Below are 25,308 nucleotides of genomic sequence, written 5' to 3' on the forward strand. Positions count from 1 at the left end.
AGGAACATGGTCTGATCATACCACAGCTCCTGGGCAGGGGGAAGGAATAGAAGATACAGACAGGACAGCACAGGATCACAGCTGATTCTTTTTTGAGTATAATATTACTAAAAAAACAGGTAGGAAAATGTTTTAATCCCAAAAGAATCAGCTGTGATCCTGTGCTGTCCTGTCTGTATACTCTTACCTTCCCCCCTGCCCAGGAGCTGTAGTATGCTCAGATCATGTCCCTGTACGGTCAGACACGGCCATTACCCAGTACACAGCAGGGCACATTTATAAGATTATCTCAGCACAGGGACATCCAATTATGGAAATTACTTTATTCCAAGTCTACTAATTAAAATGTACTTGCTTGTGGGACAACCCCTTTATGTAATTCAAACAAAAGTCGGCACAATATTTGACAAAAGTGTCTGAAGAAATTCCAAACTGATCACCCAGCAAATGTCAAAGTAATACATTTTGCACCTGTTGGCGCACTTCACTCAGATTCCAGCCATTTTTGACTAATTTTGAAAAGTGGACGGAGCTCAGTGGGGCGAGGCCAGGCTGTACATAAATTATCACAGAAATGTATACACTGGCACATGACAATTGAAAGAAGTGCCAAATTCATTAAGAGGAGCACCCGTCTTAATGACTTTGGCACAAGTTACTCACGACAGTCTTGATGAAATGGGGCTTTAGTCTACTTTTAAGCCTTCTAAAGCTAAGACAATACACTAATAATTCTACCCTATAGAAAATATACTAAATAGATCTTGGAAATCAGGGAAGTCTGAAAATATGACTTAGTCCACAGTCTAAGGTTAATACCTTGTCACCGTCTTCACCAGGTGATCCTTGTGGGCCAGCAGGGCCTGGAAGTCCTACCGGTCCTTGTACTCCATCTCGGCCAGCAGGTCCTTGAGGTCCCTTTTCTCCCTATAATAGGATAATTGAGAAAAGAGAAGCCTTTAACAAACTGACTATATACTAGAAAGTTATACAGAATGTTTTAGGCTGTACGGTAATGCGGGTATAGAAATTCAGGCTGCTCAATGTTTTCAGCACATCTTACCTGTTGATAATAAAACTGTCAATCTGAAAGCATTGACCCTTAATTACTATATTACTCAATATGCCCCGAGATAGTGTATATTGCGCTAGAGTAATCGTACGATAAGTTATCTATCAAACCTCTTCTAATAAGATTTTACTTAATCTTAGCTTTCGATTTGGGCACTATTTTTCTATTAGTCAGAATGCGCCTTGTAGAGTCTAAAAAGCATCTCGATTTGTTTATTCTTACTGGTTAGTGCAAATATTCTCCATGTATACAGCTATTTAGGCGACGCTCATCTCGATGTAATACATTAGGGGCTGAAAGGATGGTTCATTTTCTTGTCAACGGGAAACATCCATCATTATGATAAATCCAAATAGTAATCCTCATAATCTGTGTGTCATCAGTTTTCGTAAAATACTATCCTTATATGTCACATCATGCATATTAGTGTGAAGAAGCTGTAAAGATTGAATGAATGTGTCAGCCCAGCACTGCATACAGTGGATATACGCAGACCGTGGGAGTAGAGGTCAGTGTTTAGCCAAGGCGGAGTGTAGACAATGGTAAAGAGCAGAATCATGGGAGCTACCATCCACATATCACGCTATTAATCAGGAGAATTACTGGACTTAATATACTATTTGTTCTAAATAACTATTTCTTGTTTTTTATCTTTTATGTGTGAGAGTTTAAACTGTATGTGCAAACTTAATTCTGATAATGTCTTCACTAACGATCCATGCACATGGTAATATTACAGATCTGTGGTAATACATAGAGGATGGACAGCTCCGAGCCAATACTCTATGTGTGTGGGCAAAATGATTCCAAATGTGCAAAAGTGTTGTTGAACCCATAAAAAAAACTATTGTATGGGGTATGCCATATCACAGAGATAGTCTCCTTTTGATATATTGCTCAGGGGTGGTGCCTTTAACAGCACATGGTTAATCTTTGGGTTTTTGTGACTCAATGGGAAAGAAATGATGGTATGTTCCAATGCATGAATACTACATGGTATTCTTCTTTAGACGCCTTGTTTTTATGGCTGGCTATGGTGTCTTCCAGATACAATATGCAGTGGCACACTGTCTCATTGTGCCACCATGCAGGTAAGACAGTATAAAATCGCCATGTGCATGGACCAAAATTTATTGATCTCGTTTCTGCTGCTAAAGCTATTTGTATTTTATTTTGATTATTTAGCTTTACAGAAATTCTTATCAGGCAATCACTGACTCACAATCAAAGGAGTATTCTCAAGTTCTTAAATTGCTTTAATTAAACATGAAAACAGACACGTTTGTAATTGACTTGCTTTTCCAATCTGCTGTCATTCTTCTGCAGTGAGAGATTATATTTTTTATAGTGTACAGAGTATGGAGCCCGGGCTCTAGGGCCTGGCTGAGAATGTGCAGAAGTTGCAATCGAGGAGAGGGGTTGACTCTTAACATCCCAGACAGCAGTCTCCAGCCCCTATATATAGCAGTAGCAGCTCACCTCCCTCCCCATCCTTCCTCTCCCCCTCATCTTCTGAAGAGATGCCGTTATAAATTACAAGCCAGCAGCTTTCACAGCAGATCTCCTTATCATGTCTCCCTACTCTCACTATCCCAAGCTGTGTGATTGTTCAAATGCCCTGTTGTCTCTATGACTAAATACAAGGATTCCACGGTAGACTCAACACAAACCACTGATAGCTGAATGTGCCCTATCAGAACATGTGCTGAGCTTTATAGTTCTACTAATACTACAGTTCTACTATTCACCGGAGTTGTCACTCAAGAATGAAAGCCTACCCTTCTAGAAACTAGGCAGTAAGGAAACATAGCTGTGACCTGCTGTAGAGGAAACTTGAGAATACCCTTCTAAGTTTCTTATCTCACATGCCACAGTACATTCACACTAGTGACAATGTCATAGTGCATGCTGGATTCACTAATTCTTATTACGTTTTCCATAGCCTTAAAACTTGGACTTTCATGGAGAATATTTACTCTAACAATTCCCTTTTGCTACCCTTTGGAATAATTATAAAGTCACTGTTTGTGCCTAGAGGCTTCATAAAGTCTTTCCAGAATTGCTTGGATTAGAGAACCTAATAACTGCAAGACCCCAGAAGCTGAGACACAGAAAAAGGTCGCCTAGAGATGAGACTCTAACAGCATCAGTACAGAGGACGAATCTGTGCTAAATAAATTGGCTTCTGCGCTTTCAGACACATCTTAAAAGTCTTAATCATGTAGGAGAATTAATTGCACTTTTATCTAAACTAGGCAAACATTGCCTCAGAATAAATAGCTGTTTTGTTAACTCTTTCATATTTGCTTTCAGAAATAATTTCACTACCTCCTACCTGTGCCGATTGTTACTTACGGATCTTTGTCTTTTTGCATAGTTTAATGTGACGTTATTCTTTTTATGATATTACTTTTAATTTACATGGAATTACTGTCACATGATGAGAATAGAACCTGGCACTCTGGAGAGAAGGTTCTGGTTCTCGAGTGGGAACCAGTAGAAAGAACTGTGTACTCAATTATCAATGCGAATTGGAAGGAATTATTTAAAAAAAGGATGTTACATGTGACGTTTCTGTCATCTTTTGTGGCCTTCATCAAACATCAGATTGCAGATTGTCAGTCTTAGCGCATGTAGGATGGCAGATATATTGCTAAAAAGTAATGGCGCTACATATAGTCAGTTTTTTGCTATTGTGTCACACATGATGTTCACAAACAGCATAATACTTACAGGAGCTCCCTTTTCTCCTGCTGGACCTGGTGGGCCCTGAGGACCAGGTCTACCTGGAAGACCAATGGGTCCAGCAGTGCCGGCTGCTCCTCTTTCTCCAGCTGAACCCTAAAGACAATACAAGAATAAATATACATAATTTATATGAACTAACAGTAGAGATGATTAAAACTGTTTAAATTCACCACAAATTGCAATACTGCAAACCCTCTAATTGCCTTGAGGACAGATGCCTAACACTCAGAGGCCTCCGAGAACTGTATTGCAACCCTTTTGAACTCATCTGTTAATGTCCAAGAGACCTCAACCTATCTGGCGAGAGAAAAAATGGATGATATCCAATGGTAAATAACAGGCTATTTAAATACACATAGCCACAAAGTAGTATCAAACAATCCAAAATGTATCCCTTTTGGGGGGCAGATGCCTGCCTTGCTGGTGCTTAATTATTATTACTTTTTTTTTAAGTTATCGCCTATTTAAACAAATATACAACGTAACTCAAAATTATATGATGCTAATTCTTACCAGCAAATTGAAATAGGGCTATAGCGTGTAGTATGGTCAGAGTGTGGGAGGGGGGTGTTGTTGATTGGTCTATTAAAGTACTTATCAAGAAAGTTACCATGCATCCGTGATATAAAATATATATTTTTTAAATTACACCCCTGGTACATTACAAAATTATAAGAGGTCAAAAATGGTTGTTAGCTTCCTGTCCCAAGAGCAAGCATTTGTGATTTCTACGTAAAAAATAAATACCTAAATGAAATTATAGCTACCCTGCCTGTGACACACAAGCCTAGGTTTCAGGATTCTACTTTATGAGTAAAATTAGGATACATGGTGTTAAACTGCCATCCTGATTTGCAACTGCAGTGAAGATCAAAAAAGTACTGTTACTGCTGTAGATCACAGATCAACGAATTCACAATTAAATAGTTATGCAGGTACAGCACCTCCTTTTCTTGAATTCTTGGATTATTATTTAAAGGCTGACTTCCACTCAAGTTTTCAATGTTCTTCAGCATTATTTATGAAGCACAATGAAAATGTGAACAAAAAGCAATTTTAGGCTGGTTTCACATTTGCGTCTGTGCGTGCAGCGTTTGATCCGCATACATATTCATGCGTCATGCGTACATACAGTATATTCAACATATGCACGCGACATTTCGCGGTGTGCGGTGGCATCCGGTAAACACAAAATGTGTTTTTGGAGGCGTGAAAAATCTGTCAAATATGTGCAGGCATGCGCATGCTGAGTGCGTTAAAAAACGCATTACTGTCTATAGGAACGCATGCGTACGCATGTCCTTGCGTACACATGCGTTCGATGAGCTTGCGTACTTCGGACTGTGCATGTCCCGGAACACACCCATTGAGACACGCCCTCTTTGAAACATCAAACGCATGCGCATAAAAAAATGCAAACACAGGCAAAAAATGCATACAAACGCATGCACACGCAGCATTTTTGTTGGCTTTATGCGTTAGCTGATGCGGATAAAAAACACTGCATACACATGCGTTTGCATGCATTTGCGTATGCAGATGATACGCTGTGCACACAAACACAAATATGAACCTAGCCTTAGCCTTTTTCTATCTGTTTGTCTAATGAGCTGTTCATTCTGACCTCCTATGTCTAGTCTGTAATGTCCTAAAACGCTGCTTCTTGGCGGGCCATCCTCTTTTATATTGGCTGGAATAGTTCCTCCCTCTTCTAGACCATCATGTGCAGGACATTATGGGGAAGACCATGTGGTTGTGCCTGAGTTCATTAGCTCGCTCTCTGACTCTTCAGGACTGTGTGCGTTGGGAGTTTTTTTTCTTTTTGCCAGTCTTCAAAAATTGAATCGCAAAGTGTTTAAATTTGTTGGAAACTGGAAATCCAACTCAAAATCGATTTTTCTCGGATCGATCAGCTCATCTCTAGCAGTCATGATCCAGATATTTGCAAGCATAATAAATACAGATGTATCAGCTAGCAAAGTAGATGAGAACTGACGCATTAGGCAGTGAACAGACCATTAAATTAGGCTAGATTTTATAAAACTCTATATGCAAAGCATTACTTAATCATACTTAATACATCATGGATTCTTTAGGGATATTTTAATTTCATATATTTTTCTCTGCTACAAATCTAAAAAAAAAAAAACATTAGCTTTATGAATATGTGACGATGAATAAATCTTTATAAATTCTGATTGATTTTCTACTTGCTTTAATACCCTGCCGTTCTTGATCCCAATGAACCAATTCTACTATTTCTAAATGTAGAAGTACAAGTGAAATTACAGATTAAGTTCCTAGTGTGTTCATTTAAGACGTGGAAGGAATAATAAAGAATATGACTACTTACGATTGGACCAGGTGGACCCTGTGGGCCTTCTCCTCCTTTCAAGCCTGCGGCACCCTAAAGTACAGTAAGAATAAACATAAATCATGCTTTACTCGTGTATGAGTATGGGTCTAGCAGTATGGTTAGGCAGATAGGGGTAAATGTAACCAATCGGCCATTTTTTAGACTTAAGTTATCAAAGTGTCTGAAAAAACCTCTGGCTAGACAGAAAAAAGGCTAATCATGGTTCTAACATTTTATTAAACATATTTCATTTTCCGTTGCTCTATTATTTGGTGCAGCATGTCTAGTCTACTTGAAGACTATGAATAGAATAGTTGTCTATGGTTTCTAAATGTTTTGGCAAAGTTGTTTTCTATACATTTATGAATATAAAGGTTTTAGATTCCCTTTATGAGATTAAGTCTTACCGAAGCTCCCGGAAGTCCTCTCTCTCCGGAGAATCCACGTAAACCTGGAGGACCATCTTTACCAGAAACTCCTGCAGGACCTGGGTCTCCCTGAGTTGGAAACAAAAATAATTGTGATCGAATGACATTCATTGTATGTATTACAATCATTCTGAAGAACAATTAAAACATTTTATATGATGCCGTTATCTATGCATATTACCAAACTTGATTGGATTTGTGCTTTTACCATAACTGCCATCTTGGCAGTACCTCATCCACTGAGGTTTAATATTATTTGTTGAGAGTCAAAGGTTTTATTGCGGTTTTGCCATGAATTTTAGAAATATGGCCTGCTTCAATAAACAGTCCAACTAATCCACTTATCACTCATCATGTCACACAAGTTTCTGTGTGACACACTCATTACTTTGAGTAGTAAACTCACCTTTGCACCCTCTTTACCAGCTGCTCCGGGTAAGCCTTGTTCTCCTGGTGGACCAGGAGGTCCAGGGTGGCCTCTCTCTCCAATAGGACCAGTCTCTCCGGTTGGACCCTAGATAAAAAACGGTGTAATTGCAAAACAGTGATTGTTATTAAAGTGTACCAAAATGAGGATAATGAGCCTCTAGTTTTCTCAGTCCACTAACTGTAGACTTTAATACAAAAAATACATAATTTCTACCATCTATTTCAGCTTATTAATGGTGTTTACAAAAAAGGGGAAAGCTGTATGATTGGGTAGCATGAAATAGATGGCGGAGAGATTGTTTTGTATTGATTTTAGGTTCAAACGGAACTACAGCATAGATGTACAGAGCATGCTTTGCTCTTACAAAAGTACGAATGTGTTTTCCATAGTCAATTTGTATTTTTTTCTCCTGAAGAAAATAAAATTGACCTAAACTGGATGTTAAATATGTCAAACACATTAGAATACTGGGCAGGGAGGGTGAAGAAGTAGTAGTGAGATATTGAGTGAAGACAAGAGAGACAATTGTGCAAAACATCGTTTGGTGAAGATTTTTTATACTGACCTGTGGACCTACAACGCCTCCTGGACCTGGGGGACCAGTTTTGCCTTGGAAACCCTACAAAATGAATATTGCGGTTCAGACAAATTTTACAAATTAGAAGAATTTCTACAGCCAAAATGCTATAGAAAAAAGTCTAAGTAACACCACACAAGGTAACCCCCAACTAACATCAAAAGAAAGCTAATTTCCCAGGAAATGTCCGTAGGCATTAGTGATTGAAATGGACACAAAATACTAATTGGATACTAGATCGTCTTAACTGACGTACTTTTAATTTGTGGTCAGAAGTAGAATAAACTTTTTAAAATTAATATTTCAATTGTATTTTGGAACAGGCAGAAATCTTTATACGCATTAAAGCATCAATGACCTTACATGTCTACTTACCAAGACTCCAACACAGTTAGGACACGTACTAGCAAGCTGAAGCATCTAGCTCGTGCCAAGCTATATGATCTCTTTCAGCATGGTACATAGTGCAGCTTCGATATGAGATGGTTAAAAAGAATAAAATAAAAAGCATTTAATCTGCCTAGAAATAAGAGTTATTGGCATGGGTGATGACAATGTCATGAATTGCATGATAATCTGTGTGATGAATGCACAGCTACTTGTTAGGAAGCAATCAAATCCGGTATGTTAATAAAGGCCATAATAATAAGAAACACATTGCAGAATCATTTCTTTGTCTGGCGATTGTAACAGATGCAATATATCCAGTGAGGTAATGAAAAAGCAAGAGGAAGCAAATAATGTAATTGGCTGTTATTTTCCACTTTTTAGATCACACTTCTAATACTCTTGTCTCCACCTATCAATATCTACTTGATTGCAACAATTTGGAAAACAAAAGATCAAGTATTTTGCAAGCCTGATTCCACTAAAACGAGGTATCTGTCAGTGGAGCAATCGGGAGGCCCCTAATGCTGAATGACTGCCATGAGATTTTGTCACTGGCATACTGCCAATAGCAGCAGACCAAGTAGCCGCTATAGGGCTCATAAATCACACTTTCCACTGTACCAGCATCCTGGATTATACTGTTTTGAGGGCTAGTGGGGGCCATTATAAAGTTTAGAGGGTTATGTTGGGACCATCATACTGTGAGAACGGTTGTGTTCTGGCTACTAGACTGTGAGGAGGGGTGTTGGGGCCATTATACTATATGGTGAGCTGTTTGAAGGCCATCATAATGTGAGGAGGGCTGTGTTGTGGCAACTCTACTGTGAGGAGCGATGTGGGGGCCATTATACTATATGGAGGGCTGTTTGAAGGCCATCATAATGTGAGGAGGGCTGTGTTGTGGCTACTATATTGTGAGGAGAGATGTGGGGGCCATTATACTATATGGAGGGCTGTTGAGGGCCATCATATTGTGTGGAGGGCTGTGTTGTGGCTACTAGACTGTGAGGAGGGGTGTCGGGGCCATTGTATTATATGGAGAGCTGTTTGAAGGCCATCATAATGTGAGGAGGCCTGTGTTGTGGATACTATATTGTGAGGAGGGTTTGGGTGGCCATTGTATTATATGGAGAGCTGTTTGAAGGCCATCATAATGTGAGGTGGGCTGTGTTGTGGCTACTGTGTTGTGAGGAGGGATTTGGGGGCCATTATACTATATGGAGGGCTGTTTGAAGGCCATCATAATGTGAGGAGGCCTGTGTTGTGGATACTATATTGTGAGGAGGGTCGTGGTGGCCATTGTATTATAATGGAGAGCTGTTTAAAGGCTATCATAATGTGAGGTGGGCTGTGTTGTGGCTACTATATTGTGAGGAGTGATGTCGGGGCCATTATACTATATTGAGGGGTGTTTGAAGGCCATCATAATGTCAGGAGGGCTGTGTTGTGGCTACTATATTGTGAGGAGGGACGTGGGGGCCATTATACTATATGGAGGGCTGTTGAGGGCCATCATATTGTGTGGAGGGCTGTTTTAGGGTAATAGTTGGGGCATCATAGTCGAGTTCACCATACTTTGCGGGTGGTACTAAGAGTAATACGTGCGTGGGAAGGGTACTGCAGAAGAATTCACTGTGGGGGTATCCTACTGTGTTTGTGGGGCACTTTTGTTGGCATCATACTTTATGGGGGCAATGAAAAGGGAACCTTATTGTGTGGGAACACTAAGGTGTTTCAATAGGAGGTACATTACTTTGTAAGGGCAGCAAAGTTGTGAGACATTGTCTTCTGTGACCCCTCTGAATATTATTTTTATTCTCTTTTGCAGGAGAGCCCAATTAGGACTTGTGTTATGGGGCCCCATGATTTTTATATACTCCCCAGGATTTGTCTGTTCTCGTTATTTTAGGTTTTTTTGCACTAACTCACAATACCCAAAAGAAACAGAAATATTATTTTCTTTAGGAGTCAGTATTCTCCCACCTTTAACATGGATTTTATCAACACTTGTCAAAAAAGAAAATCTTTGCAAGGTTATTATGATACTCCATTGTCTAGCTGGAGCTGTGTATCTTTGTATTTAGTTATTATTTCTCACTTGGAGAGACATCGGCACTTGACATTTCTGGTCTTCTGTGTGTATGTAATACTGTAATTATATCCAACCTTGAGCTGATGGGCATCAAATAATCACTGGGGAGAAAATTACTGGTTTAACCTCACCAAGAGGCTAGTTATCGAGTTGGAAGGAATATTTATTAGCTAGGAAAGACACCCTGAATTTCTGCTGTAAAATGAATGCTGTATCTCCAGCAGTGCAGCAAATATGTGCTAACAGCTCTGCAGCTCTATAATCAGGTGCACAGCGGTATAATGACTATCATTAAAATTATTTAGAAAACGGGGAAAACAATTACAACTAAGTTAACACAATAAAGACAGATGGTAATTTTTTTTTCATTAAGTAAATGTTATCTAATCAAATAGCTTATAGTAAACTTTTTAAAAAAAATGTTTTTCTAGCAATATCTACGCCTTATTTGTCTTGGGTTATGTTATATTTTTGCGGTAGATATGAAGTAAGGCTTAACTCATTCACAAAATTCAGTGTTGACTGAAACTCTCATTGATATTTTTGGAACATATTTATTGGTATGTTCAAGAGATGATCAAAAAGATTCATACACCCTGGTCCAGTGACCACTTTGGTAGTCTGTGGCCACCAGACCAGAGCTCTTCCCAACCTCCTCCTCCCTGCCGACACCCCTTCTAATTTCTAAGCCCAGTGAGATACCATCAGATGAGCAGCAAAGGAATCTGGTAGGTAGGATGTGGCTGGCAGGGCTCTGGTCAGGCAGCCATGGACTACCGACATGGGTACAGTGGCGGACACAGACAGAAGAAGGCCTGGTGCAAGAACACAATATGGACCCTTTTCAGTCCAATTATTCATCATAATGCACAATTCCACCCGTTTTGGAGGTAGAAATAGGTCCCCATACCTCTTGAGCCCCTGTGTGTGGCTTCACAGGTTGCATCAATGGTATGTTCGTCCCTGGAGCTGGACATGGGTCCTCATATCTTGTGACCATCTCTAGTATGTTGTCTTTAAACTCATTTGTTTATATTACTCCAATATATCTAAAATAAAGCATAAAACAACATATGTCTACAGATTCAATGCCTATGTGTATCCATGGAAACATCTGTTGCAGTTTGTAACCATAGAGACACGTTTGTCTTCATTGGAGCTGCAGACACATAATGGAAGGAGATTCTCAATCTTAAAATGGAAGGAGATTCTCAATTCTCTGATTCTTAAAAATGAATCCGAGAAGATAAGATATTAAGGAGGATCCAAGAACTAATCACTATTAATTTACCAGTGACTATGCTCTTCTAATAAAACAATGTCAACGAATAGGTTGTAAAATTGAAGGCAATTTCTAGTAATCAACAGTTCTCCAAATTGAAGAAAATGTCAAACAAGCCCTCAAAATAAATGCCTCTACGTATTAAAGTCTCACGTGAATTTTCAGGTAAGGAGTTAGCCCTTAATGATTGTCCTTACCTAGAAACCATCATCAAATGCCACATCTTTATTTCATATATAATGTACATAATGTAAAAAAACATTTATAAAAGCTTATAAATACCTTCAGCAGCGTTTTAAAAATTGGAGAATAACTTAATTAGAGACGAGCAAATATGTTCGGAAACGGTTGCCCAATCCAAATTTTGCCATATTCGAGTCGTATTGTTCCCCTACTTGTGCCGAATTTATGTTTAACGATGGATTCCGAACATATTCGCTCAGTTCCACTCCCATTCACTCCAATGGCGTTCGGTTATGTTCGGCGAATATTGCAAAACCAATATTTGCCGCCGATCGTAATCCAAATCGAATATTGTAAAATTTGCTCAACTCTAATCTTAATTGTTTGGAGTTTTCAGCCGTTATTTCTTTATTTAAAATGGTGTCCAGTTTTGGAATGAAAACTCTTCATATACCGTATAATAATAATAGACTATGGAGGGTTGTGAAATAGAAGTGTATGATGATGATGGCTTCTCTAAAGGATTTAAATGCTGATGAAAATCGTGATGATTACGCATTCGTGTGAAGCTACTAGCGAGGATCCATATGTGCACCTGCAAGGCAACTATATGTTTAAAGCAGCACAGGCGACATATTGAGGAAGGGGAAGCAAATGGTTAGTGAAATGTAATTACGGTTGTCACAATGAGAGTTATTGCAATGTGCCAAACTTATAAAGCAACTATACAGAAACTTCTGCAGCAGGTTTAATAGCTGAGGCGGGTAGTCTAGCTGTGGACGTCTGGTAATGACCTAATGTCGGCAGCTATATGGACATGTTACAATGGAGTCTATAATCAGATTTGTAATTGTATCATTTACAAAAAAAAGACTTTACACCTGATATACAAAGACTAAATTAGGCCTTATCCACTCCATGTTTTTCCTAAACAGTGAAGGGTTACAGATTTTATTGTTCACTACTAACCATGTAACTCTATGGCAGAAAGTTGGGTAACATTTCCTAAGAGAGTAACTAAACTTTCATTTTTTTATAATTTTGTCCAGCGTGGAGAGTTATGAAATTGCCAATCGGTTTATTAGGGAATTTGTCTTAATTCCTGTAAAATAATTGCATCTACGTTAAATCCTTAAAGGGTTTGTCCGGCACTTTTATATTGACGGCCTATCCTCAGGATAGGTCATCGGCATCTGATCAGCTGTTCCCGGTGCTGGATGTGCTGAGTTGTGGACCTACATGGCACAGCTCCGTCTGCTGCATAGTGGCCGCGGCCAGGTATTGCACATCCGCCCCCATTGATTTGATTAGGGGGTGGATCTGCAGTACGGCAGCAGTAACTATTTTGATTGCAGAGCTGTGCTGTGCAGCTCCACAACTTAGCACATCTGGTCATCACAAGCAACAAGACATGTCGATCATCAGCGGTGTTGAGTGTCACACACCCGCTAATCAGATATTGATGAGCTATCATAAGGATAGGCCATCAGTATAAAAGTCCCAGACAACCCCTTTTATGTGTATCAATAAACAGTACATCATTGTCCCTTGTATACTATAATAGCATTTCTTCCACAAGCACCATGTATGTATTGTATCACTGGGGAATGGGGCATAACGATAAAAGGATGGTTGAGGAAGTAAATGCAATGTTCCTATTACAGAATACTATAGGGGGTAATGGGGGTCTGCCAAGCCTGCTGCAGTACATCCTTCTAATAACCTCAACACTCAACGGAGGAGACAGGCGCTAACCCTATCACTGCCAGCATCTGTACTCCAAACAACTATGTTCTTACATCAATGCAGCTAATGGCAGACTTTGGAAAAACAGGAATTTGGGAATTTTTTTTTTTTACAGGAATGCAAACACATCCAATAAAAAAGGGATTTGCAAAGTTTTATAACTTTCCATTCTAGACAAAATTCTAAAAAAAATGAAACTTTTGTTACTCAGTAATATTTTTTATACATGTGCCTAGTTTACTGAACATTTGTTATAGTTGAAGGGAATCTGTCAGCAGTTTTTTGCTATGTAATCTGAGAGCGCCATCATTTAGCAGCAGAGACCCTGATTGCAGGGATGTGTCACTTACTGAGCTGTGTTTTGCTGTTTACAAACAATCAGTGGTATATCAGCAGGAGATTATCAATAAAGGACACCAAGTCTTGTGCATCCTAGTCCAACCACACTCCCAGCAATGAATGGCAGCTCTGTCACTATACAATGTGCACAAAGCTGTGGTGTGGGCAGCTTATACACAAGTCAACAACTGACCTCTGCTAGATCTGCATCAGAAAAAACTGTGACACATCACTGGAATCAGGGTCTCTGTCCCTACATCATGCTGCTGTCAGATTACATAGCAAAAACCTGCAATAGATTCACTTTAAAGGGAAAGTGCTTAGTTAATATAATACGACTTGTAAATACATTTGTAGTTGTGTCCCTGTGGAAAATGCTAGTTTTACCAGGAGGGAGAAAGTGAAGTTATAAAAACCTCCATAGACCGTTCACCAAGAGCTTTTTTGTGGAGTTGCAGTGGTGACTATTCATTCTAGCATGCCCACTTTATCCTGCTCAGCAGAGATAGCATGTAAATTCAGGTGAGGAAGACAATCAATCCAGGCTGACAATGCTAGCAGTGAGTAGTGATGAGCGAGTGTGCTCGTTACTTGAGATTTCCGAGCATGCTTGGGTGATCTCAGAATATTTTGGGTGTGCTCGGAGATTTAGTTTGTGTCGCCGCAGCTGCATGATTTTCGGCTGCTAGACAGCCTGAATATATGCAGGGATTGCCTGTTTGTTAGGGAATCCACACATGTATTCAGGTTGTCTAGCAGCTGCAAATCATGCAGCTGCTGGAACTCAAACATAATCTACGAGCATGCCCAAAATACTCGGAGATCACCCAAGCATGCTCGGAAATCTCGAGTAACGAGTACACTCGCTCATCACTAGTGAGGACGCCACTTAAGCTCCATCCAGATGACTGTTAGTGAGCGGTTGGTTTTCTAACATTACTTCCCACCATCTAACAAAGCCGAAGTTTTCAATGGAGACATGCAATAGGTATTTACAAGCCGTAAGGCATCATCTTAGTGGTCTAATCTCCACTTTACTGACCCTTCAAACTCAACAACGGTAGAATTGTACACTCAGCTTGTTAGGCAGCTCACATGACCCATAGCGTAGACACAGTAAACTAGTCCAACTAGCTGAGTACATAATTATGTAGTTATATCCATGGATATGTACAGTTGTTGACAGCCACACCTCTGTATGTCAATGTTTGCTACTTGCCATAAACAGGTCCAGCCAGGTACGAGAACACACGTTCAGTGTAAGCTAGGAAGTGTCTTCTCCTACCGGGCCAGAAGTGTTTAGAGAAAGTAACGTCCAGAGGGTAAACTGGCTGTGGAACAGCTGCCCAGGAAGAGAAAGACTGGCATACTTACAGTTTCACCACGTTGTCCAGGGTGGCCGGGCAGCCCATCCTTTCCAGGAGGACCCTTCAAAATATCAAATATAAGCCTATTAGTATTTTACTAATCGTGATCATCGGCTTGTCTACATTGCATGATTGTTGGGATCTGATCCAGTGTTCCTAGGAACTCTCTCACTAAGGCAGGTGCAGACGCCGTAGATTCCCTGAGCCGAGAGAATCGGGACGACTATGCAAATGACACTCTGATTAGACTGATCAAGTGTCGGCACAGTGTGATCTGATTCTCTTGGATGAGAAGGTGGAGAATCCGAGTGCAGTCAGATTTTTTTCCATGCATTCGTTGACTTGCATGGTCAAGTGCGATCCGAATTTCAGATCAAACTCGGCATGGCCCCATAGCCTAATATTGGTCCCGTTGTGATCCCATGTTTTCTCGGATCAAAAATATGCTCATCTGCTTCTGCCCCAAGGAACATTATTAGAACAAAACATGGATGTGCCACACTATCAAACTAATTCTGTCTTAGTAACGTTAGACAGTTGACTCCACATCGGATCACTTGGCCATCCACATAGCCAGTTTTTTGTAACTGCAGCCAGAAGAAGACCTCTCACTGCCCATACTAGGAGTAAGTGACTCTGTGTGGCCAAATTTAAGGGCCATGAGCTATCACATTTGTCAAATACCCTTTTGAGTGCTGGCATAGTATATAAAGTATCCTATAAATCTGTAGAAGCTTCACAAACTTACAGGGGGGCCCTTTGGTCCTGGGAATCCCACTGGGCCCTGTGGTCCTTGAGGTCCCTATGTGCAATGGAAAAAAAAGGAGTTCATTTAAACGTATTGCAAAAGTCATTCAACAAGTTAGTAAAATTGCAAATAATGAATGTATCAAGAAAGGAAATGATACTATGGTTAACATTTCCCTCTAACCACTGAAGTAAATGATGCCCTTGACACTGGAGTAATTAGAGTAAATGAAAGATCAAACAGCAATAATGTGTATCGCAGTGAAACAGACGGGAACACGGCACATTCCAAGAACGGCGCTCGATTAGATCTCTGCACTCCATGATCCGCAGCAAGGATCAGAAAAAGTCCAAGAAATAGCAGAAATACATCTTACATACACATTACAGATCAAAGTGCGGGTCAGCTATGCTAATGATCCAGAAGTATGTCCGCAGGGAATAAGGGTAAACTGCGTCACCTTGTCCTCTTATCTGACCATTAATTCTCCGAACAGCGGGTGCTGACCTGCAGCGCGGAACATGGAAGGGCAAATGATTTTGGCGTCAACTCCTGGCCGAGGTGTTCGATAGTTAATAAGAGGCCGTCCGCAATACGGCTTAGGTAGATGGTTAATTGAAAAAGCATGTTTTATTTCCTTGTAATATTATTCATTCCATAAACGGTCTACTTTTCTCCTTTCTAACTAGTAACTAGCTGTTTGGTTTAATGATGAGTTGTGTGGACTCCTGGAATCTCTTGGGCTTTTTACAGTATTTATTATTACTCTTCGGGAATATCTGTAAACTCCAGGGACCAGAACACTGGAAACAGCCAAATGGGTTGGACTTTGTATAGGAGAACAGACACAGTGGTTATATAACCCTAAATAGTTGTGGCCAGCAATTAGAGACAGATATTCCCTACCAGTGGCAGAAACAGGCAGAAGAGGACCCCTGTGCAAGAACAGTGTATGGGCCCCTCTTTGTGTCACCTTGATTGCAGGTGAAAGTGGCCCCCTTACCTTTTGGTCCCATGTGCGGCTGCACACATTGCGCCAATGATATGCTCGTCCCTGTTCCCTACCCATCCAGTTATGAATAAGAGATCATTTTTATTTTTCATGAAGTGACTAGAGGTCAGCTTAATGTGACTGTCCCTATAGAATTGTATTAAAGGGAATATCTCATGGTTTTCAGCAGGAGCGCACTGCTCCCCAGCCTCCTGACGTTTGTTGTTGGGAGGCGGTGTGCTCCTGATTGATTGACAGTGTGGACCAGCAACATTGCTGCACCACAGACTTGGATTTTATGCTCTTCGAGGCTGCTGCAAGAAGCAGCAGAAGAGCAGAGTCACTGACGATGGCCACAACAAGAGCAATTAGTGCTTACAAACTCTATAGGAAAGAGCTTGTAAGCACTGCACATGTTCAGCCACTGCTGCTAGTTCTCAACAACGTAGCCATGAACAAAAAAGTTGCAAATCCCCCCATTCTTGAAAGTAAAGAGGATTTTTAATGACAGGTATGGTTTTTAAAGGAATGTTGCAATTTTACCTGTATGGGAACATAGGAATAATCCTTCATCTTGCACTGAAGGTTAACAAATAATTCAATAGCAATAGCAGCCAATTAGAACTGCATTTTTTTTTAAATAACAGATAAATAAAAGCTGCTCTGTAATTGGCTGCTATGGCCAACAAGGATTTTTTTAAACAGTTTTGATAATGAAGATGAATTTTTTTATTTTTCAAGACTTCAGTAATGGATGTGATTGTTAAACATTTCTGTGCTACTTCAGCTTCAAAGTCTCTTATGCTAATAATCTGTTGAAAACAATTTGATGTAGTATAATCTACTATATAATTGTCTAAGGGTCACTTCCATCTGTCTGTCATGGATATTCATTGGGCGCGGCCTCTGTCTGTCATGGAATCCAAGTCGCTGATTGGTCTCGCCAGCTGCCTGTCATGGCTGCCGCGACCAATCAGCGACGGCCACAGTCCGGCGGAAAAATGGCCGCTTCTTCCTCCCCGCAGTCAGTGCCCGCTCCGTACTCCCCTCCGGTCAGCGCTCACAGAGCATTAATGGGAGCATTGACCGCAGTGTAACGCACTCGGTTAACGCTGCTATTAACCCTGTGTGACCAACTTTTTACTATTCATGCTGCCAATGCAGCATGAATAGTAAAAAGATCTAATGTTAAAAATAAAAAAATAAAAAATAGTTATATACTCACCGTCCATCAGATCAGGAACAGGCCTTTCCCGCTATTCGCGACGCCCCGGTGACCACTCCATGCAATGCGGTCTCGCGAGATGATGACATGCGGTCTCACCAGACCGCTATGTCATCATCTCGCGAGACCGCAATGTACTCTTCAGACCAGAGGGCGCGAGGAGCATCGGTAACCGGCCACTTCGATCCGGGGGCTCCGTAAGGTGAGTATGTAACTATTTTTTATTTTAATTATTTTTTTTAACAGGGATATGGTGCATACTGTGTGACTGGCCAATATACTACGTGTCTGGGCTGTATACTACGTGGCTCTGTGCTGTATACTACGTGACTGGGCAATATACTATGTGGCTGGGCAATATACTATGTAGCTGGGCAATATAATATGTGGCTGGGCAATATACTATGCAATATACTACGTGGCTGGGCAATATACTACGTGGCTGGGCAATATACTACGTGGCTGGGCAATATACTACGTGGCTGGGCAATATACTACGTGGCTGGGCAATATACTATGTGGCTGGGCAATATACTACGTGGCTGGGCAATATACTATGTGACTGGGCAATATACTATGCAATATACTACGTGGCTGGGCAATATACTATGTGGCTGGACAATATACTACGTGGCTGGGCAATATACTACGTGGTTGGGCAATATACTACGTGGCTGGGCAATATACTACGTGGCTGGGCAATATACTACTTGGACATGCATATTCTAGAATACCCGATGCGCTAGAATTGGGTCACCATCTAGTGTCACATAATCATCAATGATGGCTTGCAACTTTCAGTTGTATCATATTTGCCCAATTGTCATTTAGTCAGAGGTAGTTATCAAATTATAGGAAAAGGATCAGATTTTAGCTTCTTGTACTTTAAAGGAAATGTAAACACAATCCTATCTGTTTTCCATGAACAACCTCTATTTTCTCCAAGAACTAGTTTTGATGGTCGCTCCCCACTGTGTCAAAACTAGGGAAGGGAAAAGTGGGGCAAATTCCCAATGAACCTGCAACTTCTCATGTTTTAGATACTCCTTGGAAAAAAGAAGCAGTATCTGCTCCTTTTTTACTTTGTGCTGATTTGGAAAAATCTACATGGCACTTGCATGAAGACTGTGATCTAAGGGGTAAGGTTTCTCCTTGTGGAGAGTGACATGCCAGGACTGGCATGCCAGTTTGAGGAAACTTAAACACTTGCATGCTACTCTGGCAGATTCCATATGGAAATTGTCTCTTCAGAGAAGAAGAGGACTTGACCTCTACTGTCACCTATTGGAAGTAGTAATCCTACAAGTCAATATCGACCCTATAACGAGTCTTGCAATATGACTTAGGACAGAAGCCAAAGTAACAACAGCAAAACACATTTTGGGGGACTGTATCAAAACATTACTAGTCTTAGTAAATTCCTCCTACTGTGTTGTCAACGTCATAGTGAACCTTTGGTATTAAACTATTGAGGCCAATTAAATATAGTTAATCCAAAAGTCACAGATGGGAGGAAGGTGCATATGGTCCAATTATGGTTACCGTCAACTTTGCCTTGGCTGGAATATTTAGATATGTGACTAGGTCAATAAGCCTAAGGTCCCCATATTCATTGTCGGGATTTCGGGCTCCCCGATGCCATGTGTCGGTGGAGAGAAGGCTCAGCATGTCGAAATTTCAAAGAAGAATCCTTTACTCTACACAGAGATGAATCACTGTTAAAGATGTCTGATTGTGGCTCTTACAGAGAACAAAGAAATGTGTTTTGGGAAGAGTTGGGGAGATAGCTGTCAGCCGAACGGTCATGGATGGGGTGCCTTTAGTCTTTACCAGGTACCAGGTGAAGAAAAACCTAGCTAGATCTTCATTATCTGTAGTAATGTGTCAAACCTCGGTCAAGACTTAAAAGTCACAATGGACCTAGAGATAAGCAAGGGGCTTGTTTTTCTGCTAATCTCATTCGTGACTCATTTGTGATTCGTGACTTGTTTTTTCTTCGAAACTCTCATCGATATGACAAAATTGCTGGAAGAGTAAAAGCTTATTTCCTCTTTTCACAGAGAACGCCTATTTTCAGCTGCTTCTCAGTATTAACATCAGGCTCCTGCAGGAAGTTGCTGCTTCCCAGTGTGTCACTGAACACTATGCAGATAATTACAATATTCTGCATTTTAATGAGGACTGTTGTGAAGCCGCAGATAAACTGTTCCGTGACACAAGAAACTACAACACATTACAAAGCATTCTGTCTCGATAAGGGAAAAGCAACTGCATCCTGTGACATAAATACATTAGTGCAGGTTCAATATTCAACGCTTAACAGAAGTAACGGAAGAAAAATAAAAAGGCCAACAAAGGAAAAGCACAATTGGTTTTAGATAGGAAACCCTGGAAATTTATACTAAAGTCATAGGCGTCTTAAAATCTCATTTGGCTTTCTAGCCGCTATATTCCCAGTGCTGCTGCAAGTGTGTACACTGTTTTATTTCAACAGGGTTGAAGAAAATCAAATGTAGCAGAATTGAATTTGATGTTTTATACTCTGGGATTCAACTTCTAAAGTTGCCCTAGAAGAAGCTAACCAGCGAAACCCAAGCTAAAGCAGGAAACTGGTCTATCATGTGAATTTACTTGCTTATTTTATATCCTTAGTTTGTGAGTACAATAAACCTGATTTATGTACAAATCTCATTTGGCAGTGCTGTCTTATGTAAGGGACCCATTACTACTGAACAGAGGTGTGAAACTGTTTTTCTTGAGGCAGTATTGGCCCTTGCAAAATCTGGAAGGATAGCTAAGGCTACGTTCACACTAGCGTTATGCTAGTTTGCGTCGGGTTTGCGTCGGGCGGCGCAGCGGCGACGCATGCGTCATGCGCCCCTATATTTAACATGGGGGACGCATGCGTTTTTGTTTGTTGCGTTGTGCGACGCATGCGTCTTTTTTGCCGCAAGCGTCGGACCAAGAAAACGCAACAAGTTGCATTTTTCTTGCGTCCAAATTTTGGCAAAAAACGACGCATGCGTCGCAAAACGCGGCGTTTTTGCGTGCGTTTTGGTGCGTTTTTGCGTGCGTTGTGCGTTGCGTCGCCGATGCAGCGGCGCACAACGCTAATGTGAACGTAGCCTTACAGAGTTACTTAAGATAAGACAGACCAAACTCTGTACCTAGATAAAAGAACTGAAGGTTAAAAAAAATTATTGTGAGGATTTGATATGTTCTGAACCGGTTATCATTCTGGAAGGTCAAGAACATTCATCATCATCAAAATATCATGTAGTTGTTTTACAGACAGTCCTGTGTTGAATCTCATATAGCGTATATTCAGTTTTGCCACCAAAAAAACTGAACTTTGATGCATTTTACAAACTAAAATCACAAGCAATCAGGCATTGTTTAATTACCGCCAGCAACAATACCAGCAAGTACCACTCACCCTTTCACCAGGTGGGCCGGGAGGACCATCATTTCCTGATGTGCCCTGAAAAAAAGGATATATGTCAGGCCATAAGGAATAGAAAATAACAACTGAAAACCTTCAATTAATGATTACAAGGCATGAAACTGCAATTATTCTGTTTCTTCAAATAAACATGTGGCATCTACTGTTATATTTCTGCTCTGTGTGATATGTAATATTCCTGTACATTCTCAATCATATTGTGTCCCTTACTAACCCCTATGATTAAAGATACAGTCTCAAGTTTGGAAGTTATTCCTTATGAATGGGATAGGTGATACGTTCCGGAGGTCTGAGCACTCTGACCTTAACAGATCCCGAGAACTGGGGCTCTGGTCAATCATAAACACTGTTGCTCCATTCATTCTTATAGAATTGCGGAAGACCACCCAAGCACAGGGATAGGATATACTTTCCAAACTTGAGACTACCTCTTGCATCTATTACCCAATACAGAGCTGTAACCCTCAAACAACCCTATCTGCGTAATAACGATGTAACAACAGAGTTGTGATATTCACCTTAGGACCTGGCTTTCCGGTAGGACCTCTAGGACCTCGAGCTCCTCGTGGACCCTAAGTAAGGAAACAAGGTAACCTTATGAGACTCTTTTCAGCGTTGCTACTACAGCATTTAAGATAATATTAGAAAAATCTATATATATATGAGTTTATGATCTTATTATGTGATCAGAGTAACCAAATTAATGTAGAATGGAAGCACACTCACCGTCGGACCTCGTTGTCCCCTTGGACCCGGCTTGCCCGCAACACCCTAGTGGGATACAAATATTAATAAAAAACAGATAGAAGATGCGAATGTGACATCTTCTGACCTAGTATGACTGACATCAAACATCTTCTAATCCAAGCTGTGGTATATATTGGTACTGAGATGAACTGTGGTGGAACTACAAATGTTATCGGCTTGTGACATATACAATATTTTTGCATTTAGGGGAAAATTATTATTTATTACATTATAATATTGTTATAATATAAAATGCTAATAATACTTAGTATCTTTAAATAGAAGAACCTAAGCTTGAAGTAAAACAAAATGGATGATATTTTTTTAAAAGCATACCCGAGCTCCTTTCTCGCCGTTGGCTCCAGCAAATCCGGGGAAACCTGTAGATCCCTATTTAAATAGAAACATAAGATAAATTGGTTTAAGAACATTCAAAGGGAAAATAATGCAATAATCTTGTTCCGAACTGTCTGCAAATATACATAGATGATGAGAATACTATGATTGACCTTATATAGTTTGGGACTTAAATAAGTAAGTCTTATTTGTGTTCCGCGGCTATTACGGAAGAGCTGATTGGTCTTCCCGGTTTTGCTGATTCGCAGGTTTCTTGATCTGGCGACCCTCAGAATACAATACCAATATTCTCATCTATATTTTTATATTTACTTAATGGAAAAGGAAACTTAGATGTCAAATCAAACTGTTCAATTTAACATAACGGAAAGCAAATTCCAATTTGATTCTTCCATTGAAGCTGTCGGCACATGAACTCATATTAAATAGGATTATGACACAGTAAGATATACTAAAGCATATCATACTCCGGAAGAATATTACATGGTTGGTTAACGCTCCATCTACTGATCTTACAGGTTCCTACAAGAGGTGAATTCTATTACAGGCAATATGCAGACTTTGCTTCCTAGAACATTGTATCTATAACCATATCTGTAACTGAAAATGAGACGATGTGACCTGCACATTAAAATGATCTCTTACCAGAATTTTTCAGATCCAGAAAGCATGGGAAAGATCAGAACATTTAATCAAACGAGCGGTAAGTCAGTGGAATCAATGAGTGTTTCTCTGAATGCTACTCCCGAAAACTCATTAAAAAAGGATAGATTTTATCCTAAACTTCAATTTAGGTTGAATGTGAATAAATTCAGTGCAAATATCTAAAATGGTCAATAAGAATGGCTGTTAAAGTTGAACTGTCAAGTAAATTTCTCAGTAAAAATGATATACGTTACTAAAGAGGACCAATCATTGGATTATTTTTACTTAAACTGAGTTATTCCTTTGATTGCTGCTGCTCCTCTAATTCTGGAACAGTTTTTCTTTTTCTTCTACACTCCTCCGTTCCAAAGTTATGCCCCTCAGAAATAATGGAGCAAATGTTCCTTTTAAACAACTGGGCGTACACCACAGAACTTCTATGTGGGTGTTTCCTTTTTCTCCTCTGACGCTGTCCAATCAAAACTCTGCCACACCCACAGAGAGGTTTTGTGGTATACACCCAGTTGGTTGAAAATTTGGGAACATTTGGGAAAGGGAAAATTTGCTCCATTATTTCTGAGGGGGCATAACTATGGAAAGGAGGAGTATAAAAAAGAAAGAAAAACTGTTCCAGAATCAGTGGAGCAGCAGCAATCAATGGAAGATCTCAGTTTAAATTAAAATATCCAACGATTGGTTCTTTTTATTATTGCGGGGGCATAACTGGGCAAAGAAGACGGCTAGAAACTTCTAAAATTAGTTGAGCAATGACATTTTTAAGAGGTAGTTTAAATTAAAATTCTCAGTGAAAGGTCTTGTTTAATAGTGAGTGCTTATGAGGATGGTGTACTTACTTTGAAATTCCATGTCCGAATGGTTGAACATTTGTGGTCCTGCTGCTACGATGAGTATTTTGAGTTTAGCTACAGTTGGACTTATAAAATGCTCCTTTTGGTATAAAGTAGGAAAGCTTTCTAATAGGATTATGCAACCATTTTGATATGGCTTGCAAGGTAAGTATACCAGCCTCATCAGGTCTAATAGATCTATTTAATAATGTATGCAGCAGCCTGTATTGTGAAAACTGGTGACAGATTCACGCTGTTAGTTGATTTATTCCCATTGACAATAAGATAAATCTGCATGGTTTTGGCTGGAGAATATGCGCTCTGCCTCTTTTCAGAACATAATAGTGTTGCAGCACTAATGAACTTGGCCTACTTTCTCAATCTCTTCTTTTAATTAAGCAATAAAAACTGCTTCAAACACATTTACGTGTAATACTCGTAATCAGAATTATATGAACATTTACCAATATAAGTCAAGGTCTGAGCAACCAAATGACAGCATCATAAGGACCTTCTGAGAAATCGGCCTAAGGCTGAGATCAGACAGGCATATTTCATGTTCTGTATATAGACGGCAATGCTCAGTCTGACCCCAGGTCTCCAGATGTGATGTGGCATGCCTATGAGGCTGTAAATTCAGGTCAGGAGGCCCATGGTCAGGATGCCCAAGATTAGGAGGCCCAAGGTCAGGAGGCCCAAGATTAGGAGGCTCAAGGTCAAGAGGCCCAAGATTAGGAGGCCCAAGGTCAGGAGGCCCAAGATTAGGAGACTCAAGGTCAGGAGGCCCAAGGTCAGGCTAGGCATTTTAATATGTACATGGACTGTGAATCATTCCTGTCCAAACCCGCCCTTAAACTGGATTAATACACAGCATTTTGCTGAAAAATATGATATGTAGCACTTCTAGCCTAATTTGTGACTTTAAAGGATTTATCCAGTTCGATTTTATTTTTTTACCTAAGGACCTAAGAACTAACAGGCAGGTAATTGCTAACTACCTGCCCCTTCTACTCGGCCCTAGATCAGAGTGGTACCTGACTTCACATCAACAGACCAGCTCTTCTTCTTTATGGGCTGCTCACCCAATGAGGCGTGACTGCCAACGTCATACTGATAGACAGTTGGCTCCCCGCAGTTAGTCAGCGGGGAGTACTCCGAGCTGCAATGCAGGACTGTGAGGGAAGACTGTTTTAACTTGTGCCACTGCTAAAGGTGTGTGGTCTTTTGTAATAAATCATTGACTCTGAAAACCATAACTAATGGTGACATGTGCA

At 40.2% G+C, this 25,308-nt stretch overlaps 1 protein-coding gene across 1 annotated transcript in view; it reads right to left on the reverse strand.

The window, feature by feature from the left end:
- COL11A1 (collagen type XI alpha 1 chain) overlaps window positions 1-25,308 on the reverse strand; it is a 301,659-nt gene that overhangs the window by 72,195 nt on the left and 204,156 nt on the right. The window contains exons 32-43 of the mRNA XM_069737373.1: window positions 22,521-22,574; window positions 22,164-22,208; window positions 21,956-22,009; window positions 21,411-21,455; window positions 15,759-15,812; window positions 15,018-15,071; window positions 7,600-7,653; window positions 7,011-7,118; window positions 6,584-6,673; window positions 6,174-6,227; window positions 3,806-3,913; window positions 820-927 (exon numbers count right to left, since the gene is read on the reverse strand). Of these exons, the coding sequence (XP_069593474.1) occupies window positions 820-927; window positions 3,806-3,913; window positions 6,174-6,227; window positions 6,584-6,673; window positions 7,011-7,118; window positions 7,600-7,653; window positions 15,018-15,071; window positions 15,759-15,812; window positions 21,411-21,455; window positions 21,956-22,009; window positions 22,164-22,208; window positions 22,521-22,574 (828 nt within the window). The remainder of the gene's footprint in view (window positions 1-819; window positions 928-3,805; window positions 3,914-6,173; window positions 6,228-6,583; window positions 6,674-7,010; window positions 7,119-7,599; window positions 7,654-15,017; window positions 15,072-15,758; window positions 15,813-21,410; window positions 21,456-21,955; window positions 22,010-22,163; window positions 22,209-22,520; window positions 22,575-25,308) is intronic.

The sequence above is a fragment of the Ranitomeya imitator genome, chromosome 8 (assembly GCF_032444005.1).
Source record: "Ranitomeya imitator isolate aRanImi1 chromosome 8, aRanImi1.pri, whole genome shotgun sequence".
In the NCBI taxonomy this organism is placed as follows: Eukaryota; Metazoa; Chordata; class Amphibia; order Anura; family Dendrobatidae; genus Ranitomeya; species Ranitomeya imitator.